Here is a 19,976-nt window from a genome sequence, read left to right as displayed (position 1 = left end):
TTATTTATTTATTTTTTAAATCTTTCCTTGGTTTGACACAACAGCTGCGGTCTGCACTGGACAAGGTGGACGAACTCGAATCCAACAACAGCCACCTCTCAAAAAGACTGGAGAAGATGAAGACCACTCGTGGCATGGCACAGACTCCGTAGCAGCAACCCGACTTCACTTTGGATTTGTTTTTTTTGTCCACCTGATAGCGACACTATAAAAAGAACAAAATCAACAAACAGGGTCATCACAAGTCCAAGAAAAAAGAAACCCAACCAGGAATGTGCCATTTCGTGTCTTTGACCCGTGAGTCTCATGGATCTGTGCATTGGGACTGAACGGTACCAAGAACACTTTTCTCCAGACAAAAAAAAAAAACCCACTGCACTGCCGTCTCTCCTGATGCTGCTTCTGCATCTGATTAAGAGTCAACACGTTCATTTGCCTTGCTCACGTGGAGCGCAGAAATACTGGAGACAAACCCGTCAGACAGTTAACATGACCCGTCCTCTTCACAGCTGAGATCGGGTTTGATGTCTCTGTCATGTCTTCAGCAAATCTACATGTATTTTCCTCATTTGCACCCACAACAAACCTGTTTAAATGTCCGTCAGCTATGGGCCCTATCTTCCACCCGGTGCAAAGTGGGTGCACAGTGCAAATAGTGCTCATTTCCAGCCGATGCAGTTTTCGTTTTCATGTCCAGCACCCATGTTTTTGAAGTGGTCACACAGACTTTTCTGGTATTTATGACAATATTGAGATGCACCATACATACGTGGGCTCATAACACACGTACAAACTTGTATGTTAGCGTGCAACACGAAAATGCAAGCAAGTTGACAAGAAAAATAAAAAAATAAACAAATGTTAATACACAATAAGTGGCCACTTAAGTGGTTTGTACCCCCACACACACGCAACTTCCCAGGTCTGCGGGCAGGGAGCACCAACAAACAGCTTAAAAAGTGCTCTTTATACTTTTTTACAGTATAAACTTCTAATGCATCATCAAATGTGTAATGTCTATGCTTTGATACCAAAAGACATTATAAAGTCTAATCACTCCAAACATAACAGAAAAAAACCCATATCTGCATCAAAGCACATCTCAGAGTGAACAGTTTTTATCTTACCATTAAAACAGCTGCAGGGGTCTCTGTGTGGAATCTCATGAGGACCTCCTGAGGCCATTCAGGCATTTGTGTCCTACTTTGTGCTCATGTTATGCTCTGCTGGACAAGCCCCAAATGCACTTGCTGTGCACTTTACGCCGTGTGGAATAGATTGTGAATATAGGGCCTTTTGTGTTGAAACAGCGTTTTGGAGGTTTTTTGAGGACATGCAGCACTGCAAAGTCAGTAATACATAGATGAAAAAAAATGCATTTAAACAAATCACCAGCTTTCACACGTAGTTCATTTATTCACCTGATGTTGGCGCTCAGTGTGGCCGGGTTCACCATGTGTAACTGCACTTGTTCTAAGATCCAGGAGGATTGTTGAGCTGATCACATCACTGTTTGGCTCTCTGTGCGTTGTGCACATTAATGCTGAGACAGACTGAACTGTGGCAACAGTGGGACTCAGTTATAAGGAGACACCGTGCACATCGACACCATGCTGCTCCAGTTTACAAAGCTTTAAAATGTTTGGAAGGAAACAAAGAACTGTAATCTTTGTGCAATAAACTCTCAAACCACATAAGTCTGTGCTTCACTGATTGTTGCATCATTTCACCATCTGCAGCAGGCCGTGTGTTTCAGCTGCTTTCAACTGCAAAGGAATCTGGGACTGAATTAAAGTAGCAGCAACCAAGAAGTCCTGCGATGTAACATATCAGTGATTAATTGATCTTTTAAAAACAAAAAACAAATATACATTTCTTTTCAAACGTTTAATTGCAATGCACATTTGATTCTTTTGTGGTGACAAGAAGTAATTTACTCTTTTTTGTGCTTCATATATTAACATTAATTACCTCTATAACTTTCGATTGCCAACCTGGTGTTTGTGTTGTAAATACATAATGCAGTAGATAAATAATGGGCCAATTATTTTTTTTATTATTTTTTTGTACAGGTGTGCCTAATAGTCCAGTGCAACTTAGTCCAGAAAATACTGTAAACCTTACACACTGTAGCTAAAAGCTTTTTTATTTTTATAATATTAAGGACTTATTGTACCTCAGATGTCTACCAAGATGAGGTGGATCAGAGTCCTGATCCACATTACACCGTGACATACCATGAACAAGCAACCATTTTGACTTATTTATGTAATTATATGCCTTATCTGGAAATTATAAGTTAAAAAAAAGTTTGGTTTTGGCCGTGTGTAAATGCACCATTTCAATCAGTTATACAGACTGAACACATCCATGGCACTGTTTCTGCCACTTTTACCAATAAAAGGTGTGCACTTACATCATCAAACCACACCCTCTATGGTATACATGGTACACCTCCATGTTGGATGGAAATGTGGAAAGAAATCAATTGTTTACAGCAGATGAATGTTCCAAAATTATGTAACCTAACGGCAAAATACTTCTTGTGGGGAAGTCAGCAAAGTATAAACATATAGCGCAGAGTGTGTGGATTAGTCTTCAGGACCCATATTTACTGCCAATGATGTGGAGATGCTGGCATGCAAATCTGTCCTTGATATCCAGTAACTGGACATCTACAACTATCTCATTAGGCATGTAAATACTTTGTTGCGGGTCCGTGAACGAGATCATAATAAGTCAAGACTCAGATTTTCATCTCATCATAGCAAAGGTAAATTTGTGTACCGTTTTGGTTTTTTTTAAATGGTGGCACAAAAAATGAGTGAACTACTTCTTGTCACCACAAAACAAACAAACATCCCTTTCACGATTGTCTGTTCATAATCAACATGATCCATGTCAAACTAATTTTTGGTGAACAAAAATGCACGTTTCCAGAGGCCACATGACTGAAACTGGTGCTGTTATGTTCCAAATAGGAGTCGACCTGAGTGTCGGCCACAGTCACAGTTCTGGACATTTATCCAGGTTGAGTTGATGGGCGACACTCTGATGTTGTGTCAGTGAGTGTTGTACTTGTCTGACCATCACAGAATGCCCTCTGTTGAATGCGTTGAATCATTCGGCGCCTGTAGAAGTCTCGATAGTCTGGTGGGAGCTCATCAAGCATGTGTAAGACTCTTTCCAATGCCTGCAGGGCTCGAGTTGCAGGCAAAGGGTCTTTATTGCCATAAGGATCCTTTTTATCATAGCTTTCTGAAGGTAGATGGCGCCAGAACACATTAACGCCGACCCCAAACTGAAGAGCGTGCGTGTTGTGGAACCACAGGGCTGGAAAAGGGACACAGCACTGTTTTAGGCACCGTAGATTTTCATGAAACTAATAGTAGTTGGGGTTAATCTTTTGTCTGTATTTGTGAGGTTAACATTTAAAAAATTATGAAAACTTCAAAATGTGTACATTTTTCATAATTCTAGCAGATGTATGAACATGGAGAACACTGTGATGTTTGGAAGCGCAAAGGTAAGAACATATAAATCAGATTTCAGCTCTTTGGCAGAGCTGGTTTAGGGTGTTATTGTTAGTAGTAGTTATGGAGCCATACTTTCAGTGTGGATAAAGTGACTTTAAATTTGGCAGATTTTTTGAATTCTATCATTTCTCATTTCTACATGTGAAAGCAGCGAGTTAGTGAAGTTCAAAGTTGGACGGAAAATGTATTAAACAATGGAGGGGGGATAATATTTTAATGTTCTGTATTTTACAGTTTTGGGAGTTGTCCATGAGACTACTACATGTACATACCCCCCCCACACACACACAAGAATACACAGGAGCCTCTAGTTGACATCTTATGGAATGACCTGTTGTATGTTGTTACATATGTGGAAAACTCTGATGACAGTTTAAAACTCTGTTAATATCTATCAACTTTATATTTGTAATAACGGGTTTGGTTGTTTCACTGAAAACGTTGGGTGCGTGCAGTAGTTTCGGGGGTAGCGTAGAACTGTGGATGAATCTTCTTACCAGGTATGAACAGCAGATCTCCAGGCTCCAGCACACACTCGTACCGCTTGGCCTTCACAAACTCAGGGAATTGTTTCAGGTCTGGACAGTCGACGTCCAGAACCTCTGACTTATCCCCTGATGATAATAAAACATGTACAAAAATAAACCCAGCAGCCAACCCTAAAATATTCAAGCAGACTCCAGTATGAGCCTTCAGCCAGCCATTGGAATCTTTCCACAGCTTCTTGCCTGTCAGGTAGAGGTGCAATGCATCCTGGGGGCTGTAGAGAACCACCCTCTTTGTTCCCGTCACTTGAGCCAGCAGGTTATCCATCACCTGAAAGAATGAAACCAAGAATGAAAGCCCCAAATAAGCTTGTATCCTTCGAAAACACCACGAAAGCTGCAGCCTGCACACTCACTGGACAGATCAACAGGTGCACCACGGCAGGCACAAGTTTGGATCTCCCTAAACTGACGCTGCAGCATGTAAGACTGAGGGCTGTTAAATGGAAGAAATGGAATTCTATACAAATAATGAATTTCTGTGAGTGCAATGGTGAGAATATTTGCCTGTGTTGAAAGCTGGTGTTCTGCTTTTCAATGCATGAAAATATTCTGTCCACTGCACGAATGTAAAGCAGTTATCCCTTCACCTATTATACAAATAATGAATGTTTGAGTTCAATGGTGAAAATATTTCATGAGGTGAAAGCTGGAATGTACCATTCAACGAGGCAAAGCCGAGTTAAATGGTACATTCCAGCTTTCACTGAATAAAATGTGATGCTTTGCACTGACTTCGTGTACTTCAAAAAAAAAAAAAGACTGTGTAGTTCCTCAGTCCAGTGAAAAATCGCTTCATCTTTTCATCTGAACAGCTCTTCATGCCTCCAGACAGCTTACAACGGAGTAGATTTGGGTTTTTTTTTGTGTGTGTTAGAATAATTAGCACCATCAATTAGCAAAACAAACTCTGCATGTTTAGCTAAACACTGCCCCCACTAGTGGGCAGGGTTCACAGCATGCAATGGTACAAAATGTATGGAACCAAATTTGCACACTAAATGGAACCAAATTGCACGCTAAATCCAACACAACACAAATGGGGCGAATAATCCATGTCACGTGACATACAAAGCAGCAATCAAATGGCAAGGATCCACTCAGCGTTATATAAGAGAGACTGAAGACGTCTTGTCATGACCTTAGCTGCTCAGCTATCGGGCAGAGTCAAAAATTTTACTGGATGGCGCAACATGCTCTGGAATGGAGGTTCTAGGGTCACCAAACAGAAAAGGTGCAGTGGGTCAAGACCTCAGTTAAGTTTGAAAATGGATGACATTTCAGCCAAAACGCCTTGCTAACACTCCCTCAGTGGAATTCTGCCACCGAGGGACGCCACCGACATGGAGGCTGAGGAGTACAGAAGACTGAAGAACCAAGCAGTGGAAGAATCAGAAGGCAGCATTTGCTGTTACTTTTCTTGCCAGTAGGTGGTGCCAGTCTACCAGTGTGGTTATTGCTTTAATGCTTTGTAACAGTGAGTGTTCCTTTGTGCACATGCTGTCATTTGTCAAGTGTCCTGTTTTTCCATCATAACAGAAGTATACTTAAAACATTTTGTGCCAAAATGATTTTCGTTTGCTTTTTTTTGTATTGTGCTTCTGTGCAGTTGAATGATTTTAATTTTCTTAACTTGTTTGGCTGAAGATTTTAATTTAAAATGCTGTTCTGTTTGTTGCAGCATTGTAAAATATTTTTTGGAAGCTTTTTAATGTTGTATTTTGCAGTGTTGCCAAGTTAGCAATTATTCAGACCCTTCTAGCATTTTTTTTTCTTTTTTTCAAAAAAGAGACTAGCGAGAAATCTAGCGACTTTTCCTGGTGTTATTGAGACCGATGTGTTTGTCCTCGATGAGCAGCGGGTGGTGCCATGGGACTGGAGCCCTCCACTGCCCCAAAGCACTCACAGGAGACAGTCTGCCACCTCTGCACAAACTCACTGTGTTTTATAAAATTAACTTTATTCATAAAAATCATGTTGCACAGCCCCAATCACCGCACGCCCCTTGGCTATGATATTGCTCTTTTTTTTCCTCAGAGTTCATGTCCAAACTCATGTCACTTTGCTGCCATCATTGTGCCTTCACAAGCAGAGCTACTGAGCATGCGCAGCAGCTGAGAACACGGCGAGGCCGCCGAGCTCTGGTAAATTGGTGAAATTAAGGTTCTTAAACTAGGCAAAGTGCCTTAAAAAATTCCATATCAACGCAAGAGACACTCATTACCATGTCGCCGAAAAAGCAAAGGCTGCAGCCTAAAGCAAGCGAAGGAGAGGCAGAAAGTGAGACACAACAAGCCATGGCACATGACGAAGCAGCAACAGGTGCGCTAAGCAACTCTGAACTGGCTGATCTGATCCGCACTATAAGAGAGATAAGTGTGGTGCTGTCTCAATATAAAAGTATCAAAGACGACATTTCTGGTTGCGTAAAAAGGCTTGATGAAGTGGACGAAACTTTATTGACAATGGAGGAGCGAGTGGCAAAGTTGGAGACGGTGTGTGAGGGGCTGCGTAAAGTCAATGTGGAACTTAAAAGATAAAGCAGAGCGGCTGGAAATACACAGTCGAAAACAGAATGTGCGAGTATTTGGTTTAACAACGGACACTGAAAAGGGTAATCCGACCAACTACGTGTCCAAGTTGTTTAAAGAATTGTTTGAAGAGAAGTTACAGTCGGAGCCAGAGGTGGAAATGGCGCACCGGGTCGGCCCAGCGGGGAAAGTCAAGGAGCGAGCAATGATTGTGCGCCTTCAGAAAAGATCGACGAGAGAGGAGATTCTGAAAATTGTGAAAAAAGAGGGGGTGATACACATAGGAATGAAACTGAGGATTTTCCCGGACCTATCTGCAGAGATGGCAAAGAAACGAGCCAGTTTTTGGGAGATCAGGACAAAACTGCGGGACGCTGGAGTGAGGCACGGGATGCTTCATCCAGCCACGCTGATAATAACATTCAGAGGTGAGACAAAAGTTTACTGAGCACAGCGCGGCGGACACGTATGTAAAAACTGCCATTGAGCCAGGGATAAATAACACTGGATAAACTCGAGACAAGTTCCAGAGACAAGTGGGGACGAGGACACATGTCGGGACATACGGGACTAAAGGGCCTAGGTCTATTGGGACTGAGCGCAGGAGGCACTTAATTTTTGATCCTTGATATGGAAATATAAGTTAAGGACTAATGGAAGTAATCAACCATAGTTATAAAGCCTATATATATATATATATATATATATATATATATATACGTCTATATAATTTTTTTATATAATATATATATCAGAGCAGGCAGCTCAGTTGATATGTTTTTATTACATGGTGAATTTATGTGTGAGTGTGTGGTTGAATGGAGTGTGATTATCAGTGTTTATTTGTTATGAAAGCTCTATGTAACATTAAAAGTAAAATTATAGCAAGAATATTGGATGAATTTTTATGTAGAAAAAAAAGGATTTAAAATAGCTCATTTGAATGTGTGCAGTTTAAGGAATAAAGTGAATGAAGTTTTTAATTTAATACAGGAGTATAATTTACATGTATTTGCATTGTCAGAAACCTATTTGGACTCAACTATTAACAGCTCCTCTTTAAGTATATATAGATATAATTTTTATAGATTAGATCGAAATTTAAATGGTGGAGGAGTAACTTATGTTCAAAGCCACATTCCAGTTAAAATCCGAAATGATCTTAATCAAGGAATTGAAATTATGTGGATTCAGTTGTTGTGAAAGTGTAGGAACACGGACCCACAACAGGGGGCGTAAAAGAACAGGCAATGGATAAGCCAAACAGTAACAATTTAATGTTGTAAATTGTGCACAACGGAATACAGACAACAACCGTTTGGAACTACAGTCAATTACACGTTGGGTGACGTGTGGACAGCTTGAGGATAGGAGACGCCCGTCCAGAACCGAGCCGGATCCCACACGGCCCTCACCGCCAACGGATCTGAAGAACACCGGAGCTTGCCAAGTCCTGGTGTCCCCAGGTGGTCATCGTCTCCAGCTGTCAGACCTGGTACTGCTGGCAGAGAACAGAAACAGTACAGGTGAGTGTGAGTACGCACACTCAGTAATCCCACAGTCTGTGTTCTTTTGGGAGGGAGCACCTCCACCTCCAGTCACACACTCGTGCAGCTCCTGTCTAACCACTTATCTGGTTGGGGTGTGAAGCGAAGCCGTCGCTGATCACACCAAATGCCAATCCCACAGATAAAGCAACACCACAGGAAAACGGCTGCAAAGAAGTTCAGACTATTAGTCAGCGTTAAATACAGCAGAGAATATTACCTCCAAGGTAGCTGATTTCTCGGCGAGGAGGTGGAGTTGCAGTCCGGCCTTTATGGTGATGGTGATGAGTTGAATGAGTGACAGCTGGTGCTGATCATGAGTGACAGCTGTCACTCCCAGTGGCTCCGACGCCCTCTCGTGCCTGAAGCCCGCACTTTAAGCAGGGCGCCATCTGGTGGTGGTGGGCCAGCAGTACCTCCTCTTCAGCGGCCCACACAACATCAGTTACAATTACCTCATTTAAAACCTGTGCTGCTTGGGTGCTGTTACAGACCACCAAATGCTTCAGTAATGTATCTTGACCAACTACGTGAAATGTTAGATGGTGTATGTGATAAAGGAAATGAAATTTATTTTTTAGGAGATAATATTAATATTGATTTCAAAGCTGAAAGTTGTGCTTTAAAAGATAAATTATCTTCAACTGCTAAAACATGTGATATGTGACAACTTGTCAGTAAATACACTAGAATAAATGTAAAAGCTGATGGAACCTGTTCAGCAACTCTAATTGATTTAATGTTTACAAATGTTCCAGAATTATGCACTGAGGCAATTTCTGTTCCTGTTGGTTGCAGTGACCACAATTTAACTGCAATTATAAGAAAAACAAAAGTACCTAAACCTGGTCAAAAATTTATTAGTAAACGAATTCTTAAGCATTTTAACAAGGATGATTTTGTTACAGATGTACAAAGCATAAACTGCTCAGAAGTAACACAAGAACAGCACCCAAGTAAAGATGTGGAGATTTTTAATACCTTAATGACAAGTTATGGATAAACATGCTCCTATAAGAAAGCGAGCTGTAAGAAATATCTCTGCTCTGTGGTTAGATCAATAAACTTAAGGAATATATGGCCGAAAGAGATAAAACCAAAAAGGAAGCACTGGAAAGTAATAATCTAGTACAGTGGAATAAATATTGTAAACTAAGAAATTATGTGACTAAATTGAATAAAAGGAAAAAAACGTTTATATTACCAGAGTAAGACTGGAGATGCAAAATGTGATCCTGCAAAAGTGTGGGGAATATTAAATGAGATATTAGGGAAGAAAAAAATAACAACTACGCCAAAAGATATTGCAAATTATTTGAGTGTTTTTTAAAGATAAAATTGAGAAATTAAGAAATGACATGGGACCAGTACACGATGAAAATATTTCTTATAAATTAATAAGGAAGTATATTATGAGGGAGAAAGAAAGCAAATTTAAGTTTAATAAAGTCACACAAAATCAAATTAAAGAATTGCTCCTAAATAGTAAGGATAAACCAGCTGGTATTGATAACCTTGAAACTAAATTAATAAAAATGGTGGCTCATATAATTGACTTACCAGTCTCTCACAGAATAAATTTAAGATTAACTAAAGGTATTTTTCCCACACAGTGGAAAACTGCAAAAATAATTCCTCTTATTAAAAACTACAAGGAACCATTATCAGGTAAAAATAGTAGACCAATAAGTTTATTACCTATGTTAAGTAAAATTATGGAAAAGGTGGCATATGACCAAATCCAATTATATTTTTCAGTTAATGGGCTAAATACTATTTATCAGCATGCATATAAAAAAGGTTATTCCACTTCAACTGCACTCACTCAAATAACAGATTATTGGCTACATGAAATTGATAATAAAAATCTCATAGGCACTGTATTTTTAGATTTAAGTGCAGCTTTTGATGTGTTGGATCACAATATTTTATTGAATAAATTGAGCTGCTATGGATTTGAGTCATCGGCTTTAAAATGGATTAAAAGTTATTTAAGTAATCGAGACTATAACGTTTTTTTTCAATGGTAGCTATTCTGAGATTGAGGTAATGAGTTGTGGAGTGCCCCAGGGCAGTTGTCTGGGACCCCTGTTATTTTCTATATTCACCAATGATTTTTCACTTGTATTAAAACATGCAACTATGGTGATATATGCAGATGACACAACATTGTATGCATCTGCACCGACTGTAGAACAACTCAGTAACATCTTAAATGACGAGTTGGCAGTAGTGGAACAGTGGATTCAAAGTAATAAGTTAGTAATTAATGCAGAGAAAACTAAATGTATGTTACTTGGATCACAATATATGTTAAAAATAAATAAACAAAAATTCCATTTAAAGTTAAAGGAAACTAAAGTTGAACAGATAGAAGAAACAAAATTATTAGGTGTAATAGTAGACTTTAAATTATCATGGACTAGTCACATAAATATGTTGCAGAAAATGGGTCGCAGTATGGGTATGATCAGACACTGCAGAAAATGTATTCCACAGCATTTAACCAAACAGTTAGTTCAATCATTAGTGCTCTCCCAGATGGATTATGCTTCTGTGGTTTGGTCAAATACAACTGAAAATAATTTGCACAGGTTACAGGTTGCCCAGAACAAAGCGGCACGAATTGTGTTGAGTTGTCCATACAGAACCAGTGTAACATCAATGCACAGTGAACTGGCCTGGCTAATGGTAAAATGCAGACGAAAATATTTTTGTTAACATTTATTAGAAATGTTATTATAACCAATAGTCCAGAAATTATTTTTAGTAAATTATTTTTTCTCTGATGTTCATAATTATGTAACTTGTCAAAGCAGCAACATAAGAGGTTTGCTCCCTGTGTGTAGAACGGGTCAAATGCAATGCACTGTTGTTTATCGTGCCATGGTCGCCTGGAATGCACTGCCTACTTTTTTGGTGTCAGAAACAAACAAAAAGTTGTTTCAGAAGAAAAAACTTTTCCTATTCACATAATGATCTAATGTATGTATGTATATATATATATATATATTTATTTATTTATATTTTTTTTTACTGTTATTATGAATTTCTAATTATGATTATGTTTATGTGTATGTGCATATATGCATGTATGTATATATATATATATATATATATATGTGTATGTATATTTATATTTATTTTTAATTTTATATTTTTTTGTACATTTTTCAAATGAGCTGTACTTTTTCTTGCATGTTACGTTATTCAGATTTGATTTTAATGGAAGTGGAAATTCATGAGTTTAGAGTTAACAATGGGCTTTCATACTTAAGGAGTGTGTGTGTGTGTGTTTATGTGTATGTATTGAAAAATGAATGTAATGAATTTTAAAGGACCCCAGGAAGAATAGCTACTGATTTTCAGTGGCTAATGGGGATCTTAATAAACTAACTAACTAACTAACTCTGGTCATGCTACAGAGGATGATGTGCTGTTGCCGTGGCGCAACTGTCGAGCAGTCATGGGGTGCCCTGTGTGGTATTTGTGCGTCTTCTGGGCTTGGCGACCCTTCTGCAGAAATCAGGTCCAGCTTCATACTTCACCGTGATCATGGTGGTTTTTGAGAGGAAACCTAGTGGACCTAAGGTGCTGAAGGCAGCTAAGCACCTCTTTGGTGTCATGTGGTGTTCAACTCAATTTCGTGACCGCTGTACAACCCCGTCCCTGTGTGAAGGAGGTTTTAGCCAATCACCATCACTTATGTGGTTGTCTTGCCCCCACCAAAGAAAAGAGAAACACTTGCTGCTCTGCTGAGAGCCTGCAGATGAAAACAGCTTCAATGAGCTTAATTATAGTAACGCACCACATTTTACTGTCAGTGACCATAATGACATTGTAACGATGGAAACAGTAATTAGTTAGATCACTCCTTACTGAAAAAAGAACGGCGTTAATACCGGTCTTATAACCATCAGTGGGCGTCGCCAACACTCACATCGTAGTGCGTCCACAGCTGCAGCCCACAGGAGCTGATCCGGAAGACACTGGAAAAAAACTGATGAGGTTCAAAGAACTGTGGGACGTGAAAGTCTTGGGCCAGGTCGGGGAACTGTTTGCTCAGGTCAGCAGGTTCCTGCAAGACAGATGAAATGTGTCACAGCTCATTCTGACTTTCAAACAACCACTCAGTATTTGTACATGAAGAAATGTAGACGTTATCATAAATAGCACAAACCACTGTGGGTGTCCTTGGCTTTTTAAACATTTGAATTTTTTATGACTAAAAAACAAAGTTTAAGACTTCTCTATAATAAAAATTTCCAAAAATCATATAAACTCACTGTAAAAACATATATACATGGCACCTTTTAATAATGCTAAATAAATAAGTATTACAACCTTTTAATAACAATAATACTAACTAGCAGGTAGATCAGTGGATAAGCAGCTGGCCTGCCAATATCCAGACCTGGGTTTGAATCCTGCTCATGCAGCTTTTATTGATGAGGTTTTGTTCTGGGTTTTTTTTTTGTTGTTGTTTTGTTTTTTTTTTTCATTTTGTTTTTTGTTTTTTTCATTTTGTTTTCATGCCGACTTCTTCTGAAAGCTCTCTGTTCTCTGACGACTTACTGGGTCAACAGAGCCTGAAATGTGGAAGTTTTCAACTTGAAACGGCGAGACGCTGCCGCCTCGAAGCACAGATCGCCATCAGGCGCCGTGGGCCGTCCTTAAAGCGACACTACCAGAACAAAATCTCTCATCAGCCGTTAAAATTTTTACCGAAAACCAGCTGAATTTATCGAATGGTGTCCACTCAGTTGTGCCTTACAGTTTTGAAAAAATTTTGATCAAACAAAGCAGCAGTCTCTGAGCCATTCCTAAACAATGAAAAAAACGACGAGAGGGTGGGCGACTCCTCACTCAAAGACTGCCCACAGGCGAATGACGTAACCGACAGGCGTGAAAAAACTCTTGCATGCCCACGAGGGTTCAAGCATGTCTGATGTAATCACACGTGATTCAAATCCATATGGTTTTTGAAAAAAATAATAAGGTCGGATACTTTTCTAATAGACCTCGTATATTGCTCGCTTGATAAATGCGGTGTTTTTATATGGTGTGTGATTTAAATGTTTTTGGTAATACTTCCATGTCCTTCCTGATATGAGGCAGATTCCCGCAGCTTTCAAAGAACAGCTGCATAGCGCAGTGGTAACACTGTTGACTGGCAATCAGAGCTTTTGATAGGCACGAGTTCGCATCCAGTGGGTGGTGTGGTTTTTTTTTTGTTTTTTTTTATTATTCCACATAAGCGGCGCAATGTGGTTCCACACGTACCAGCTGGTTTTACTTTTATTTCTTCCACATAAGCAGCGCCATGTGCTCCACCTCACACTGTTCCTCCTCGAAAGACACTAGCATGTGCATGAACTCTTGCACCGGGTTCGTGCACACCCGTCATTGTAATGTTCCATGGTGCGCTAATTTCAAACTGTTTTGCGCTGTTTCACCGTAATCAACCAGACATCGACCAAACTTTGCACTATGTGTGAAGGGGCCCTTAGTGGACAGTTTCAGTTCAGTTCCCGGTGTTGTATATTTTGTAGTGCTGAAGTCCACAGGTTACACTTCAGTGAAATGTCTGTCAGTGTCATGTTTGTTAAGAAACACACAATTAATGTTAAAGGACAATTTGTTGTAGTCAAAAAGTGAAGTTACATGATTTAAGTAAAATGTTTGTAAATAGAAACAAAGCTACTGATACTGGTAGCAGTTACAGTCAAAAAGTAATTGATGAATAAAACATGTTTTCAAAGTCATCATATAACTGTAATGGTATCATTAAGTATTTGTATCGGTACTTGGTATCGACGACTACACAAATGTATGTACTTGTACTTAGTCTGGAGAAAAGTGGTATTGGTGCATCACTAGTTATATATTTAGGTTTATATAACATGTAAAACAGGATGCATGCTTTCAGGGAGGTGCTGCCAAGTGACTGCAGGATCAGCTGAACAAGTCACTTAAAAAAAATAAAAATACACACACACACTGACACACACAAGCACAAGATGCATTCATCTTGTAAAAATATCCTCTAAAAAAACTTTGAAATGTGTAAAAGTCCAAGGTTTCCCAAACTTTTGAATTCTGCTGTTTGCACAATTATTTTTATGTTTACAGAGCAGTACCACTTCATATTAAAAAATAAATACAGAAATAAATAGTTTTCCTGGTGTCACACATTTAATAAGACAAAAATACCTTTCGGACATCCTCTCCGAGCGATCGTAGATAATAGCTCTCATCCTACACAGAAACATTTGTTAATCCAACATGTGCTGCACTGTGTGATGCATGTGACTTTATCTGTTATGAACTAACCTCACAGAGGAAGAAGACACTGTGTTTCTTCTCAGCTGCTCTGCTTATGAATTCATTAAAAGGCAAAGTCCTAAGAATAATAAGTGTAGTTCAGGAAGAGGCAGAAAAAGTGAAGCGCGTTTGTGAGCATGAGGATGCGAGAACTTACTTGTACACAAAGTTTTTGTGAAGGAAGTCCATCTTTGGCACAGTAGACACGTGAATCTTCACTTCTTTGTTACCTCCTTTCTCTCCGAGGTATTTCACTGTCCACCTGTCCAGGCACGGTCCAAGAGGTACACCTCTGAGCACAGCTGGCTGCCGCTGGAAAATAAATTGTTTGGTGTTTATGTTTTTTTAAAGAGATAATATAATACATAATAAGACACAATATAACAAAAAAATTATGCCAAATACATTTGTTAAATTGGAAATTATCATTTCAGTTCATATATAGAATTCTGATCAGCTCAACAGTGCTGAGGGTTTTTCTCTTCTGTGCCACCAAATATGGTACAAAATATACAACTAAACAGGAAAACTGAAACTGAACAATGGGTAGAAACTGTGACTGGGGATGGTACTGCAAATGACAACACCAACTCGAAACACTGACCTAAAATGTTTTATTTGACATTTGTGTCATATTGTATTTTTGTCTTATGATTGTTTTGTTGTGTTGAGAACCACAATCTAAACATGTGTGTGTGTGTCTCTGTGTGTGTGTGTCTCTCTGTGTGTGTTATCTTTGGTAAATACAAATTTAAGTATTTTATGGACATTTATTGTTGTTGTCAAATAAATCTAATACATTTTTTTATATATTTGAAACACCAGTGTTTAGAAGATTGTCCCAGAAAAGGAACAATCCGGAACCAGCTATACTAAAATACGAAATGGACAAAATTGAGCAAAATGGTTCGAAATGGAGCCTGATAATCATGAAATGGGGGGAAAAATGTAACGAAATGGAGCAGACTGACCCAGACTGACTCAAAATATGATTCAATTAAGTACTTTTATTTAATTATTTTTTTAGGGAAATGGGGACTGATAACAAAACGGGGGTAAAACGTAGCTAAATAGATCAAAGTGACTCCAAATATAATTAAATTAAGTATTTTTATTAAATTTTTTTTTAGTGAAATGGGGACTGATAACAAAACGGGGGTAAAACGTAGCTAAATAGATCAAAGTGACTCCAAATATAATTAAATTAAGTATTTTTATTAAATTTTTTTTTAGTGAAATGGAGACTGATAATAACAAAACGGGGCTAAAACGTTACAAAATGGAGCAGAATGACCCACTGACTGAAGTTTCATCTCTTGAACGCCAGATGGCGGACCTGCCCCTACACACACACAAAAAAAAAACAAAAACAAAAGCCAAACAAATAAATAAAAGTACTTATTTCGACTCAGTCTGGGTCGGTCTGTTCCATTTAGTTACATTTTACCCCCATTTCGTGATTATCAGTCCCCATTTCGCTCCATTTCGTATTTTGGCCCACGAGGAGCTGCCGTCTGGTGAACACTGCCTCCTACTGGTCAGTGCAGGAATAAGCATCCTTTTCAAATTATGATTTCAAGTGCAGAATTTGTATATGCGTATTTTAAATGCACTTTTGGGCATTTTCAAATAGTCACGTCTGTACAAAAAAATCTTTAGAAAGAGGTTTTTTAAGTAGCGTACATATGTTTGCTATTAATCCGAGTTATATATTTAGTTCATCCTTACCTCTGGGTAAATGTCTCGCAGAAAAATGTCTCTGTCTACCTGTGTGAACACGGGGACGTCCAGTCTGTCCTGGAGGTCCATTTCTCCTGATTTGTTTCGGTAAAAGACGAAACTCTTCGGAGGCGGAAGTCCGCAGCTCCAGCGGTGTCACACTGTTAGTCTCCCCCGTAGAAACAAAACAAACAAAACAAACAAAACAGCATGAAGGAGTCGACTACAGAGTTTAGAATATAGTCCTTTAATTAACATCAATGCGCTTATTAAAGAAATGTTAATAAACTGACAGTCACTGTTTGTTAGTAGACGTGTTGTTGTCGGTGTTCCTCGTCGGAAGACACACGCGGTGGGACGGACGGGAGGAACAAAGATGTCGCTGACTCCGAGGCTCAGAGGTTGTTCCCGGTTTGTTCCGTCGGTATTCGGTGTTTGTCGGTTACAGCGGGAAGGTCGCCTGGTGCTGAGACGGGGACCGGCCCTGCCGGTGACCGCGGGCCGCTGTTTCAGCTCTGAACACGAAGGACACAGAAAAAACAAAGTTGTTTTCTTGAACTTCACCAACCCCGTGCACTGGCTGCGCACGCGCGTTTACTATTTTTTGATCAGATCTTATTTTGACCACGAATTCAACGTCGAAGAGTTCATACAAGGAGCGAAGCAGGTCTGTGTCAAAGTAAATAAATTAAATCTGTGGAAGATTTAGTGGTGTTGCTCATTTGTTATTTTAATATTGATTGGTTGGTATGTGTTGCAGGCTTTCTCTCAGGTGTCCAGGCTGCTGTCACTGTGTCAGTTTGAAGCTCTACAGGGGCTGGTGGCAAATGATGTGAGTAAATTTATCCAGTTCCTCTTTCTGTGACCGATGAAGCGTGTAGCGAGTGAAGTCACCCCACTGCGAAATCGTCCCAGGTGAAGGTCACCCCACTGTGAACTGGCCCCAGGAGCAGTCACCCCCACTATCCATGCTTTGAAATTAGGTACCTGCCAGTGTGATATATAGAACAATGGGCTTTTTACCTGACAGTTACATTTCTCTACCTTAAATCGTCATCTCACTAACAAAACCTGAGTAATAACAGTCTATTATGTCTATGGTTTGTAAAAATAATTTAGTACGTGAACATATCAGAATTGAAATATTGTGTTACTAGAGTGGGGTGACTTCACCTGGGGTGAGGTCACAGTGGGGTGACTTGACTATGAACCGATGAAGCAGCAGTCGACTTGCCAATCACAGCCAGGGCAGCTTCTAACTCGGGGGGGTGTTGTGGTGGTGGTGGTGGTGGTGTCTTAATGAGACTGTTTTTTGTGTTCTTTCTGTTTCATGATGAACACTGTAATTTTATGAGGAATATTCAGTGATCTTGTGCTGTGTTGAGTGTTATTTTGTCTTTCTCGTGGTGTTGAGTGTAGACTTTGTCACACAGTGACCCAAAGGCCACAGTTTTTGATGTCTCTTTCATTTCAGTATTGCCTAATTTTTCTTTCCTGGCAGTTGGTTGGAAAACTGGAGGAAAAGTGCAACCTGCTTCCATCAAGCTACAAGAAGGCACTTTCTGCAGATCCGGATGATATAATGTACACAAAACCTGAAGATGTAGGAATTTATTACGATGATAACGGTGAGAACACCTGTGTCATGAAGCATCTGTTTTGTGTGTGTTTGTTTGTTTTTACTTTTGTTTATTGGCTTATACACAGAATGATTTAATAACCACAAAGCCATAAAGAAAAAAATCAATACAGTTATGCTCTGCTCTGTGTGGGAGGTGCCCATGCAACAGCCAGCTGAAGCGACATGATGACATTTTTCAACCAGTTTTTAACATTATTTATGAGCTCTGTATAACATAAAATGACATGAACTGTAACAAAATGAGGAAACATGAAATTTGCATTATATCTGTATTATAAGTTGTCTCTGTGTGTGTGTGAAACTGGGAAGAGCTGACATTTGCCGTTTGGTATGCTTATGCCATTACCATGAATGTAGTCTCTGTTTGTGGGTGTGTAAAAAATAAATAAATAAAAGTGCCTGCTTGCAGGAGAATGCAGAAAAGACAAAAAAGCTCTCCATGCATGCATACAATTTTGATCACGGACAATCAAGGGACAGCTGCCGTTTGGAATGCTTATGTATTCTGGGTCAAGGATGAATGCTGCCAAAACGAAACGTTGATGGGACTAATATTTGTGGAGAAACTACGGATATTAGCTAACAACGCTGAACAATGGATGTTGCTAATTACATTCGTGGACTCACACGCCATTCCAGCAGGGGGAAGTAAATCATCTTTAAATTAAAAGTGTGACTGCGTACCTGATTTTATTTAGTAAGTTCAATGTAAGTACATAATATAATTGTAAATACATTAAAAATACATGGATGACACAAGAAAGTGAAAACACTTATTTCCATTTTGGTCCTTTTAAACATAAAATGACACAATAGAAGTAATACTAAAATAATAATAATGATGATGATGATGATAATAATAATAGTGTGTATATGATAACAGCAACCTAAACAATTTATAAATACATTAAAACAGTAAATTAACATAAAAAAAATAATTAACAGGAAATAAGAGTTGAGGTCCTCTTCTAAAATTGAGGTCTAAGGTTCTGAACTCGCACACCATTCCAGTATATGATACAAGCTTTACTTAATTTATTACCACCCTTGAAAAATGTCAGCTATCTATTTTATAAACACGACCCGATCTAGAGCCCGTGGATCCCCACGGACAACACGCTAGTTTAACTTTAACTTGAATTGGATCAAGTTGTGGCTCTTACAATAGAATTAAAAGAAAGACAAATCTTGAATTATTTGCATTTTTATGCAATATTATGGCATAAAATAGTCTTAAAATTACATCATGATTTGTCATTTATCACAATATTTTCTTAGGCAGTATAGATATCGTCCAGCAAAGTTTTGTGTCACAAGTGCATAGAGCGTCTTTACAGATTTGAGAAATTTTAATTATCAGACTAATTTCAGACTTGACCATAGAAAATGCATCTCTGTCCTCAGTTCTTCATGAATCTGAGGATTCTTGCCAGATGACCTACTGAACCAACGGTTCTCTCGTTTTCCTCTTGGCATAAGGATGAAGTACCCTATGTCACTGTTTGTTATTTTACTTTATTTTCCCCAGGGAGAAGGTTTGTGAGTATTCTGATGAGTTTCTGGTATCTGACAAGTGCCCAGCTTCCTGAAGATGCCATAATAGCACGCCTCTTTCCGGTAGCTGTTGGTGACGAAGCTAAGAAACTGTTACATGCAAAATATGAGTGAGTATACAGTGTATTTTGGAGCAGGCAGAGCCAATGATATATAATAATAAATGCAGTTTAATATAACGCACTGAATTTCTGTTTGAAATAACATTTGCATGACTTTGATTGACCCTCTTGTAATCTTTCTTTCTGACTTGGATTGTTGTCAGATTTCAGAGGGAGTTTACTAAAGGAGTGCCACCAGACTGGACCATCACACGGATAGAGCACTCCAAATTTTTGGACTGAGGTGGTTTTGTGACCGTAGAAGCTAGCTGAAGATAGCAGCGCTCCATCCGTATTTCGTTTAATTGGACCTGGATGGAAACAGTTAATTGTCCGCCACAAGAAAACAGAAAATAAAGTCTACAACAGGACATCTGAGGAAAGCCTCAACAGAGTCTTCAGTCATACACAACTCACATTTGAAAAGGCAAGACATCTGCTCTGAGATAGTTTTTTTTTATTTATTTATTTTTTTTT

The 19,976-nt window shown here is 39.0% G+C and overlaps 3 protein-coding genes across 3 annotated transcripts in view; 2 read left to right on the top strand and 1 right to left on the bottom strand.

Annotated features, from left to right (window-relative positions):
- The window catches only part of lrrfip1a (leucine rich repeat (in FLII) interacting protein 1a), a 127,489-nt gene extending 127,232 nt beyond the window's left edge, over positions 1-257 (top strand). Inside the window, exon 28 of the mRNA XM_034186097.1 lies at positions 45-257. Within this exon, the coding sequence (XP_034041988.1) occupies positions 45-152 (108 nt within the window). The 3' untranslated portion in view covers positions 153-257. The remainder of the gene's footprint in view (positions 1-44) is intronic.
- tyw5 (tRNA-yW synthesizing protein 5) lies at positions 186-16,360 on the bottom strand. Its single transcript, XM_034186884.1, has 8 exons — positions 16,212-16,360; positions 14,641-14,795; positions 14,493-14,562; positions 14,373-14,417; positions 12,100-12,237; positions 4,265-4,352; positions 4,034-4,150; positions 186-3,333 (listed from the first exon to the last, which is right to left on the bottom strand). Exons 1-8 carry the CDS (start codon positions 16,290-16,292, stop codon positions 3,023-3,025), a joined length of 1,005 nt encoding a protein of 334 aa, XP_034042775.1. The 5' UTR covers positions 16,293-16,360; the 3' UTR covers positions 186-3,022.
- A 195-nt stretch (positions 16,361-16,555) lies between these two features.
- On the top strand, positions 16,556-19,976 carry maip1 (matrix AAA peptidase interacting protein 1). The gene is made up of 5 exons (XM_034186894.1): positions 16,556-16,869; positions 16,963-17,034; positions 17,704-17,830; positions 19,373-19,508; positions 19,664-19,976. The coding sequence occupies exons 1-5, from the start codon at positions 16,579-16,581 to the stop codon at positions 19,740-19,742; spliced, it is 705 nt and encodes a 234-aa protein (XP_034042785.1). The 5' UTR covers positions 16,556-16,578; the 3' UTR covers positions 19,743-19,976.

Source organism: Thalassophryne amazonica, chromosome 14, assembly GCF_902500255.1.
Source record: "Thalassophryne amazonica chromosome 14, fThaAma1.1, whole genome shotgun sequence".
Lineage (NCBI taxonomy): Eukaryota > Metazoa > Chordata > Actinopteri > Batrachoidiformes > Batrachoididae > Thalassophryne > Thalassophryne amazonica.
The sequence above is the reverse complement of the archived record's forward strand: the minus strand, read 5'-3'. Positions and strand labels throughout refer to the sequence as shown.

What these genes read in the sequence shown, in the direction of transcription:
- tyw5 (XM_034186884.1), bottom strand. Translation starts at nt 16,292, where the DNA reads ATGGACCTCCAGGACAGACTGGACGTCCCCGTGTTCACACAGGTAGAC. An exon ending in CACAAAAACTTTGTGTACAA is followed by an intron (nt 14,563 to 14,640) that starts GTAAGTTCTCGC and finishes TATTATTCTTAG; the next exon opens with GACTTTGCCTTTTAATGAAT. An exon ending in AGATCTGCTGTTCATACCTG is followed by an intron (nt 3,334 to 4,033) that starts GTAAGAAGATTC and finishes TCCCTTTTCCAG; the next exon opens with CCCTGTGGTTCCACAACACG.
- maip1 (XM_034186894.1), top strand. Translation starts at nt 16,579, where the DNA reads ATGTCGCTGACTCCGAGGCTCAGAGGTTGTTCCCGGTTTGTTCCGTCG. An exon ending in AATTTATTACGATGATAACG is followed by an intron (nt 17,831 to 19,372) that starts GTGAGAACACCT and finishes TATTTTCCCCAG; the next exon opens with GGAGAAGGTTTGTGAGTATT. An exon ending in CTGTTACATGCAAAATATGA is followed by an intron (nt 19,509 to 19,663) that starts GTGAGTATACAG and finishes GATTGTTGTCAG; the next exon opens with ATTTCAGAGGGAGTTTACTA.